The 10,766-nt window shown below is 39.7% G+C and overlaps 1 protein-coding gene across 4 annotated transcripts in view; it reads left to right on the top strand.

Moving 5' to 3' along the window:
• The window catches only part of RBFOX1 (RNA binding fox-1 homolog 1), a 722,992-nt gene that overhangs the window by 541,530 nt on the left and 170,696 nt on the right, over positions 1-10,766 (top strand). For all 4 annotated transcript variants that reach the window (XM_087729108.1, XM_087729106.1, XM_087729107.1 and 1 more), the window contains exon 4: positions 1,780-1,833. In XM_087729108.1, coding sequence (XP_087585234.1) covers positions 1,780-1,833 — 54 coding nt within the window. The remainder of the gene's footprint in view (positions 1-1,779; positions 1,834-10,766) is intronic.

A 10,766-nucleotide genomic window follows, 5' to 3' on the forward strand; every position in this document is an offset into this window, starting at 1 on the left:
CCAATTCTTGAATGTATAAACCAATTTTAATATAAAAACCAATTCTTGAATAGAACTCCTCTGCTGGGAATCCACACTGTATATCGGACATTAATTCAGTCAAGCAAGTCCAGAGGTATTTCAGGTGCACGTGAAGAGTCCTCCACTCCTCTGCTCACAATAGAATCCCTTATGGCACCAGGCTTGAAATTTTAGGCTTAGACAACCTAGAACTACGCTGACTAAGGTCTGACCTAAGCATAGTACACAAAATTGTCTGCTACAATGTCCTACCTGTCAACGACTACTTCAGCTTCAACCTCAATAATACACAGGCACACAATAGATACAAACTCAAGGTAAACCGCTCTAAACTCGATTGAAAAAAAAATACTTCAGCAACAGAGGGGTCAACGCCTAGAATGCTCTACTTGACTCCATTGCTACATCATCAAACCCCCCACAGCTTCAACCTCAAATTGTCTACCCTGGACCTCACCCCATTCCTAAGAGGTCTGTAAAGGGGACGTGCATAAGCGTACCAGCATGCCTAACATCCCCTATCCTACTGTTCCCATTAATTTGTACCCATTTCCTCTGTTCAAGTCCATGTTTATGCTTATACCTGTTATCTTTTACATGTTTGACAAACTAAATAAATAAATAAAATAAAAACATTGATCTCCTGCAAAATCCTCACTGAGCCAGCCATGAGTTTGTTATCTATCAGTTTGTGAGAGACACATCTGCCTAACTCCAAATTTAACACACAGTCTTCCTTTGCAAGGATCTACAATTTGCAGCTTTAGGGACAAAGATTTCCTATAAGAGAATATACCCCACAGATCCCGTCTCCTGAAGAAACTGCAATGTGACAGATGGGAAATATAGCTCTATTAATGTATTGAATCCTATTTAACTTTCATTTAAAATAAATGTTAATCAAACCAAATGTAGCTTTTGCCTTGAGCTCATTCACATTTTAGAGGACATCCTTCAAACCAGTTGCAGCTCACAATCTGTAAATGATGCCAACTTTTTTTATTTATACTGCAATGAGGCTTATTAATTAATCTTACCTCTGTCATCCAGGTGCTGTTTTAATTATTTTAATGTCTTGATTAACTTGTTATTATGTTATTTTGCTTTTAATTAAAGAGAAGGAATGTAGGGAAGCACGAAGAATGGAAAACTATGGAAACATACATATTTAAATGTATCAGAGAAATAAGTGTATAAACTAAATATTGCTCTTGGCAAAAATCTAAAAGAAAACAATAGAAATTGATGTTTACCTACAGTGTCACAAGAAGATAAAAAATATGGGTGTTATGCTCTTTTGCGGGGTTCGATATGGATGTTAAAATGTTTTCATGGGAAACTGGAAGAGGGGATGAAGTAAATAATTTAAAATATGCAACAGGTAGCCCTTCAGTTTATGATAGTAGGGCTTTTTTCAGAATGTGTAAAAAAAGTTTCAAATAAGATGGAATTAAAAATTCAACAACAAAATATATGAATTGTGTTATGTAGAAGGCTCCAATGGCTTTAATAAAACAATCCCAATTATAAAAATGGCCAAAACAGATATTTTACCTGGGACTTAAGGAAGGCAATATTGATGCCAATTGTGCCTTCCTTTAAAAGTGTGCATAAACATGCAAGTCTTTTAGTATTCAGTTAGTTTCCCTTGGTAAACATTGCTTAAAATGAAGAAATCTGCCTTCCATACAAATTTAAATGATTCTCGTGATGTTTTTTTTTAATCAATGCTCATGCAATTTTTCTGTTTCTTTGCAGCAATTTGGTAAAATCTTAGATGTTGAAATTATTTTTAATGAGCGAGGCTCAAAGGTAAGCAACTGAATACACTTGTGGAAATGTTTAATAGATTGAAAGTGTTTACTGAAAAATCAGAGGAAGCAAATATGCAACAGTATTAAAAACCCCTTGAGTAGCTCCTTTAAACAGAGACACCTACGATGCTCAGGTGTTTGAGGGGATGAGGGATGTCATTTACCCAAACAGCATGAAATTTATTGGTCTAATTTTGAGCCCCTTACAAAGGATAATTTTAACTAAGATAAGCTGCCACCGGTTAAATATGAATATTGCTTTCTGCTTTTAAATATAATCAAGTGTAGTCTGCTGGATTCCTTTCCCATCTCCAATAATTGCCATATTCATTGTGAGATTAGTTCAAGCTTGCAGTGAGGAGAGATAGGTCATTAGAAGAGTTATACTGCTCTTGAAATGGAAGCAAATAATATAATTTAATATCTTCTCAAGCAATTACTCGATCAAGGATGAATTATGAAATTGCCAGTGTTTGCATGTTTAGTGAAAATTGTTTCTGAATTTAAAGAGATGTTTTCGTTGTCCTAATTTGAAAGGCGAAAGATTTTCCCAACACTCACATCGCATACTTAATTTCCATTTGAACCCACATATACAGTTGGTCCATTTTTCTACACTGTGTTATGCTGTTGTTATGTTATACTAGATTGTACGGCCAGATTGATAAATTATCTATCCAGTGGAATGCAGACATAAGCTTTTCGCTCACACTTCGTAGGGATATCCAGTGAGGTGTGGGTGAAAAGTTTCAAGATGGCAGTTGTGCAGTTGTGACTGCACAATCAAAAACCCACTCCCTTGTGCTTTGCATATACATAACTTCAACATATGTACAGTGTTGGGGGGAGGCTTTGATCATACAATTGTGACCTCTCTCTTATGACTTCATATGAAGCCCCTGCAGGCTCATTTAATCGGTACTATATTTACTTTATTTTAGATATCACCTATCAACCAGAAAAATGTGGTTGCCCAAATATAATTAATAAGTGAGGCTCACAGGATTCTCCTTGCTGCCAAATTAATCATTAATCCTATAAAACAGAATAGTAGCCTTACAAATAGTCCTTGATATAACAACTGTAATGGAGCTTGCCCGTTATGATCATATGTTGTAACAGTCTTAAAACGGGTCAGTCATGTCACGTAACCGACCTGATTTTATAACTTCTTTTGTGACAGTTGTTAAGATAACATAACAGTTGTAAAGTGCTTGCCATGGTCCTTAAGCGAATACTGTAGTCAATAAAAGAACAAATGGTTTGCTATGGACAAGATTTTGCCTCAAAATTGAAAGTAAGTGTCATTCTTTGGGGAAAAAAACATTGTGGGACACTGCAAATAAAAGCAACTGTGACTGGATGAATCCTGCATCCAGTTTTGGTCGCCACAATGTAAAAAAGATGTTGAGACTCTAGAAAGAGTGCAGAGAAGAGCAACCAGGATGATTAGGGGATTGGAGGCTAAAACATCTGATGGACGGTTGCAGGAACTGGGTATGTCTAGTTTGATGAAAAGAAGGACCAGGTGAGACATGATGGCAGTGTTCCAATATCTCAGGGGTTGCCACAAAGAAGAGGAAGTCAAGATATTCTCCAAAGCACCTGAGGGCAGGACAAGAAGCAATGGGTGGAAACTAATGAAGGAGAGAAGCAACTTAGAACTAAGGAGAAATTTCCTGATAATCAGAGCAATTAATCAGTGGAACAACTTGTCTCCAGGAGTTGTGAATGCCCCAATACTGGAAGTTTTTAAGAAGAGATTGAATAACCATTTATCTGAAATAGTATAGGATTTTCTGCCTTAGAAGGGGGTTGGACTAGAAAGCCTCCAAGGTCCCTTCCAACTCTGTTGTTCTATTATATTCTGCATTGCCAAGCAGCCTAGGTTTGGTCACATGACCACATAAGGGGGCCAATGATTGGGATTTTGAATCTAGGTCATCATTAGTCCCTTTTTGGGGGGTTGGTCATAACTTTGAACAGTCTTTGAATAACTGGTCATAAGGACTACCGTTAATTAGACTGCTTATGCCTGAAACACAGGGGCCCTTTCAATTGCAACCTTTGGTTTAGTGACTCTTTGAAGTTACAAAATGACCTCCAACTGTTTTTCACACCATTTCAGCATCCCCATTTAATCAGAATTTGGGGGGTTGGCAATTGACATGATGGTCGCAGTACCTCAGTTATACGGGGTCACCTTTGGTGACTTTCTGACACCATAGTTAAAGGGGCAGCCTGATTCACTTTGCAACCACGTGACTAACTTAACAACTGTGGTGAGAGAAGTCATGAAATCGGAGTGATACTCAAGTTAGCAAATGTTTCACTTAGCAACAGGAGGTTTGGGCTGAATTGTGGTCATAAGTTAAGGATGACCTCTATAGTGATTTGAATCCCTGGATCCTTTGAGGCCAAGCTGAGATCTTTATCAGGCCATTGTTACGATTGGGAAGGACCTCTGCTCCAACGGAGAAATTTTCATGAGTCCTTGCACTGTGCTTTGGTGTTATTGTCCAGTGCCTAACCTCAAGGTTCTGATAGAAGAGAATATTTGTAGCTCAGAGTTGACCTTGTCGACTCCTTGGTTCCCCTCTGAGCTTGGTGGCTTTCTTGCAGATGTTTCATTACCAGACTAGGTGACACCATCACCAAGCACTGAAGATGTTACCTAGTTTGGTAATGAAACGTCTGGCAGGAAACCACCAACCTCAGAGAGCACAAAGGATGCCACAGTTTCTTCCTTTCCTTTCCTCCTCTCCACTCCTCTCCCGTCCTTTCTTCTCCTTCTCCTTCCTTCCTTCCTTCTCTTTTTCTTCTTCCTCCTTCTCTCTCTTCCTCTCATTACTTTGGGTAATGAAACATCTGCAAGAAAACCACCAAGCTCAGAGAGCACAAAGGACCAGCCATCTCAAGGTTTTCAGCTCTCTATCCATACCCTCAGAAGTTTACATGTCAACATTACAGACATATAGTGGCTTCCCTTCAAATTCTCAACTCCTGTCTCTGAGAGAATCCAGTCATGTTAGCTCTCTTTGGGGTCAAAAGTTTTAAAGTGATGTTGCCAATGTCTCCTGTTATATCACAATGTCACTGATGTACATGATGTGAATATGTTCTGTTTCTCTTCCTTTGTTTTTGCTTTGATTATCAAGGAAATGTCACATTTTTTTCTGTCAAAGTGGTAAACTTGGAAGTTGAAGCTGCCAGGTTTCTATCAGTTCCAATGTGTAGAGAGCTGGTATGAATTGCTTAAAGTATTATGCTAAATACATTTTGGAAGGGTGAGTTATTGGATTAGTAGTTTTTTCATTAAAACATTGAGTCCAGGTCTCCCAATTTGAGAAAATTTTGTATTTGGGGTTCCAAGTTGTGCAGTCACAGCTGAAGTATTCATTTCATTGCTGGCAGCAAACATGGGAGGCTGTCTGAAGATGTGTCCCACAGTAAGGAACATAATAAATTATGGGATATTGCTAATGGATGAGAGCCAGCTGGGTGTAGAGTTTAAAACCCCCAGGCTAGAAGATGAGAGACCGTGAGTCACAAAACAAGCTGGGTGACCTTGGGCCAGTCATTCTCTCTCAGCCCTACGAAGGATGCAAGGGCAACCCACTTCTAAAATCTTGCTAGAGAAAACTGCAGAGATTCATCCAGGCAGGTCCCAGGAATCAAAACAGACTCAAAAGTACCAAAGGGGGGGAGTTAATTGATGTCTAGAAAACAAGAAATTCAAGATTGTCTCTCAAAGATGCTTTTTCAGGAAGCAACTGGACTGTTGCTGTGTTTTTTCCTTGAGAAAGAAGAAGAAGACAATGTTTTGCTTCTCATCTAAAAAAGCTTCATGGGGGGGAGGGGTGTTGGAAGGATCCTTTTTTTGCAGTCCTCTGGTCATTAGCACTCTCCCTGAGAGCTCTTGAAGCCCCTTGGCAGTTTCTCTGTGCCCTTCACGATCACCTGAATCAGAGAGCAATTGGTTGTGGAATCATCTTGGAACTGGTGAAAGCACTGTGTTTTAGACTGGAGATTGGGGATATCTTATCCCTCCCCCCTCAGTTGAGAGATGGCTACTCATTGTTAACATAAAGAGACCAATGGTTCTCTCTGTCCAGAATGTTGACTTTGCTGTCTTCAAAAGAGTGGGCTTTGTCTTTCGAATGCAGATGGACTGCTGAATCCAATCCTGGTGGGTTGGTTCTCCTATGTTGTGCCATTTGTTGGGAAGGGTCTTTTTGTTTGTTTGTTTCACCAATGTATAGATCTGCACGGATGCCTTAAATAAATCATGAGCCTCGAGCCAAGCTTCAAAAGAAATCCAGTTATTTATTAGGCGCCAATGTTGGGCATGTTCCCAAGTGAAGCCACTCTGACCCCACGTAATTTACGGCCCCAACAATGACCCTGTTTCCCTCCTCCCCAGAGTGTGTCATCAATCACATTCGCCAACAGGGCATTTTCTCACATTGTAGAGATCACTCCCCTCCGGCTGCTGTAAGTAACCCTGGAATACAGCCTTGGGAGAGAGAAGTCTGGAATGTGCATCTGTCTTTTGCTGCCATGCCATTTCATCGGATTCTCATCCCCCCTTTCTGGTGGCAACTCGAGAGCAGGCCAGGGATGCTTTGTGAGTTGGCATTACACATGTCTCATTGCATTGCATTGCATATATCACATTGCTCAGCTAAATAGTTGTTGCCTTTTGGGAAAAAAAACTACCTTTGAGACGACTATGACCTGGATGACTGAGAATCTCCATAGGGAAAGTCAAAATCTCTTTCTCTGAAGTAAAACACCACTTAACTTAAGCTTGGGAGCAAATCAGATACGACAATTAGGAATCAAGGCAAAACTGCCAGATCAAATAAAGATTAAATCCCTACCCTGTTCCTCCCTACCCTGTGCAATCTTTGCTAAAGATTGTAAAATCAGGTGGGAAACATTACAGGGAGTTAAAAAAAAAAAAATAATGTTTTCAGAAGAGAATAATTAGAGCTGTGCAAATCTCCTTGCTATTCATCTTTTTAATATCCCCCAAAGACTTAAAATGTAGTCAAATTTATTCAAGGGTCCCTGGAGAATCTCAATTCATTCCAAGGGAGTGTCATGGGGAAAGATCATTTTCTCACTGGCACACGTCTCGTCAGTGTGGCTGCTGAGTATGGGAAAACTTAGCAGACTATCAAGAAGGGAAATTCCATTGTCAGGCTTCTAAGTAACACCCCTAACGAAAGAAGATTCTGACACTTGAGTTTCCTCAAAGTTCCATTTTATTAGAGATGTCCTATTGGCACATCTGGAAACACCTGAATCTGAAAGCCTCCAGGTTTTCCCTACCCAAACGAAAGTCCAAGTCCCTGCCCAGCACCTTCATGTCCATCACATGGTCTAATCAGGCACCGTCCAAAACTGGAGATGGCTCCCAGTCACGCCGCTCAAGGTGTAGGTCAAGATGTCCTTGACTCTCTGAGAAAGGAATGCTATTTTGACTATATATAACCCACACTCTGCTTAATCCCCCTCCCACTTTCCCACAGTAGAAAATGTGGTAAGCCTGAAGGCCCAAATGTAAAAGATGGTTTCCAGGCCTGACAACCATCTCACCATCCCATAGAATTTTAAGGGTCCTCCAAATTAATGTCAGTGTTCCAAATAGCATCCAAAAGTAAGTAAGGCAAAGTATTGCTCAAAGTTTCAATTTATTGAGAGACATGTTGGCATATCTGGAAAAATCCAAATCTGAAAGCTTCCAGATTTCCCCCACCCAGTTGAAAGTTCAAGATCTTGCCCCCCAAGATCTTGGGGCAAGCAGGCAAGCGAGTGAGTGGCAACAGGGGGACCGGTTCAGGAGCGTGGCCAGCTGGCCATTGCTATCGGTTCTCTGACCTGGGGCAAATTGCTGCCACCGGTTCACGTGAACTGGTGCAAACCAGCTGAATACCACCTCTGCCAAGGAGCTTTAGAGTCAGGTTTCCCCAGATGTGCCAATATGACCTACTTGATAAATCTGTACTTTTGAGGAAATATTTGAGGAATAGGCCAGCCGTGGAGTTCTGATTCTGTTGGAACTCTTGACATCCCACTAGATTCTTGTGTTCCATCCCAATCTTTGGGATGGTTTTTCTCTTACCGTCATTCCCAAAACTAATAAGAAAAAAGCAGATTTATGCAATTTATCAATTCATCCTGCCAGTGCACAATAATGTAGCCAAATCACTTCTGAACAGCTTAGTTGTCTCCCAAAGTGGAAAACACCCCAACCAAAAGGATCTTTTTTTAATCAAAGTGACCTTGTTCTCTTCCAGAAAAAAAATTCCACTAAAAAAAAAAGATATGCCCAAACTCTTTTATCAATTTTGATTTTATCTCCATCATTTTAGGGATGTAGTGAAACCAACACAAAAACATGACAATAACGTATTGATACATAACTTCTATAGGAAAACCTCTCATTGGCTTTTGTTGTTGTTGAGAAACTCTATTTCTTATAATATATCACATTCTCCAGAATAGCATGTAGGGAAAATCTGTTTTTCCCCCTTCCACGCTATTATGATTTTTATCTCTCTTTTTCCCTCTCATCCAAAGTAGAAATGGATCCATGGATGGATTGCTGATAGATAGATAGATAGATAGATAGATAGATAGATAGATAGATAGATAGATAGATAGATAGATAGATAGATGACAGACAGACAGACAGACAGACAAGAGAGATAGAGAGATGATCGATAGATGGATGGATGGATATCACAGACCATTTAGAATACATAGTGGAAAAAATGGATGGATGGATGGATGGATGGATGGATGGATGGATGGATGGATGGATGGATAGATAATTTAGATAATGTTCTGCTCTAGCAAATGAATTTGTTTGTGCATGTGTTTGTGTATCTCTGTGCATATATCTATTTGCTAGAGCAGCAATTTGTGTTGGAAAACATTCTCAGTGGATCAAATGAAGATATTCTAAGTTGAAGAAGGATCTTCCTTTGGATGTATCCTTCTCCTGAAATAATCTCAAGGATACACCCTTGTTCTAGTGATAGTCATAGTTATGCGGAGAATCAAGAAGTGAGTGTTATACTTCAGTAGAAAGCCAGCCCACAGTTCTGCTGCCTTCTTTGAAATACATAAGGGATCTAATATGTGCTGTTGCCAAGACAAAAATCTTCCAATTGTTGCTCCTTTGAGAAATGACCACAGCATGGTAGATCAATGTTTGTCACCATTTATGATTACTTGTATTGGATTTGGGTGGTAAGAATTTGGTGGGAATACATTGGCCAATACATTTAGAGATGGCCTTTTATTTCCATTATGGGCAACCTGCAAATGTTTTCTATTCACCCCAAGCATAATACTGTAAGCAAATTCTAGTAATGAATAATTAATCGTTCTGATATGCAGTGAATTGATGAAGGTAACCTTGGACTTCCTTACATCTTATCAACCAAGGTGTGAACCAAGTAAAAAATGCCAACATCTCCTTAATGGAAAACCGACATATGCCATGAGTTAACCACAGAAATATAGTCAATTCGGCAATTTACCCAATTTCTCTATATTCATCTACTTGGGCAGGAAAAAAAACAAAAATAAATCTGCATTTTTTTTAAAAAAATCAGTTCTCATCTGGACTAATGAAACTCTTTCCAAGAAATTGTTATTGGCTGAATGGGATGTTTTTATGTTTATTTAACAACCAAGAAAATGTGTGTGCATGTTGTGGCCCATCAGATGAGGAGGAGATTGAGGGAGAGACTGCATGAACTTCAGAGCCTTTGGAAGGCTGTGATAATGAAACAGTATCAGAGGCAGAGCTGGGGACCTTCTGTCCTCTCCCAGGTGGAGAGGCAGCTGTTTTCGGAACCTGAGCAGAATGAGGGGGAGGAATAGATGCAGCCCATCCCAGGTGCACATATGCGCAGAGAGGAAACGAGAGGAGAGCAAAGGAAATCAATAAACCGGCTCCCAGGAAAAGGAAGAAGCAGATGCTAGCCAGCCCCTCCATGGCTGGGAAATAAATAGAAGGGTTTGGGAAGTGGCTGGTTGTTGCAGACAACTATTTATTTCTAGTATACAGCAAGCAATTCTGATTCCTTGGCCAGAATCAGGTTTGTTAGGACTAATTAGTTTGATTTTTTTTGTTTATCCACATGAACAAAAGACCGTTAGTGCCCTGTTCTAAAAAGGGGGTTGTTTTACTTGTGAGTAAACAGCTTATCATTACATGTGAAGGCTGGTTCAGAACAGCGTATCTCATTTTGTACTGTGTGACCAAAATCTTCAGGGGCCTGCAGCTTCCCACATTGCTGTTAAATCAGAAAATCAGAAATCAGCTGGTAAAAAACAAATCCTGCTTTCAGAAGTTATGGGGGGAATTTTTCCTTGCAATGGTAAAAAATATGTGTAGCTCTGGAATGCAGTGTAGATTTTTTTCTGAACTTAGTTGTTCATTTTCTGAGGATTCCACAGCCACACAGATAATATATTGAGGGCTGCGATCCTAGAGAACGTCTTCAGGTTATTAGAGTTTTTCTTAACCCAGCAGCAATGCGGAGATGTTATCTATCCAATTTCTCCACCCACAAATTGGGCAGAGTCAACTTTGGTGTCCCGCTCTCTTTTCTTTTTGGATCAAAATAATATATTCCAGAGAGACCTCATTATAATTCTTAGAAAAAATTGTTGCAAATTGGTAAATTGTTGGTAGCTTCCATGCATTGCTTTCTTTGGAAATGTCCACCTGTTCATGACAGCTGCAACAATAGCAACAAAAAAGAGAAGAAAACCATGTAATTATAAATAGACCTCATTTTTAGGTTGTCAGGGGTGGGCAACAACCACCTCACCAACTTGCTTTTGAGACTTTGTTCTATTGTAATAACCATCTGTAAATGTCCAAGCATCTCAAGGTAGCCACTT

This window comes from Thamnophis sirtalis, unplaced genomic scaffold (assembly GCF_051295495.1).
Source record: "Thamnophis sirtalis isolate CommonGarterSnake01/CBP01778 unplaced genomic scaffold, rThaSir2_p1.2 scaffold_14, whole genome shotgun sequence".
Taxonomy (NCBI): domain Eukaryota; kingdom Metazoa; phylum Chordata; class Lepidosauria; order Squamata; family Natricidae; genus Thamnophis; species Thamnophis sirtalis.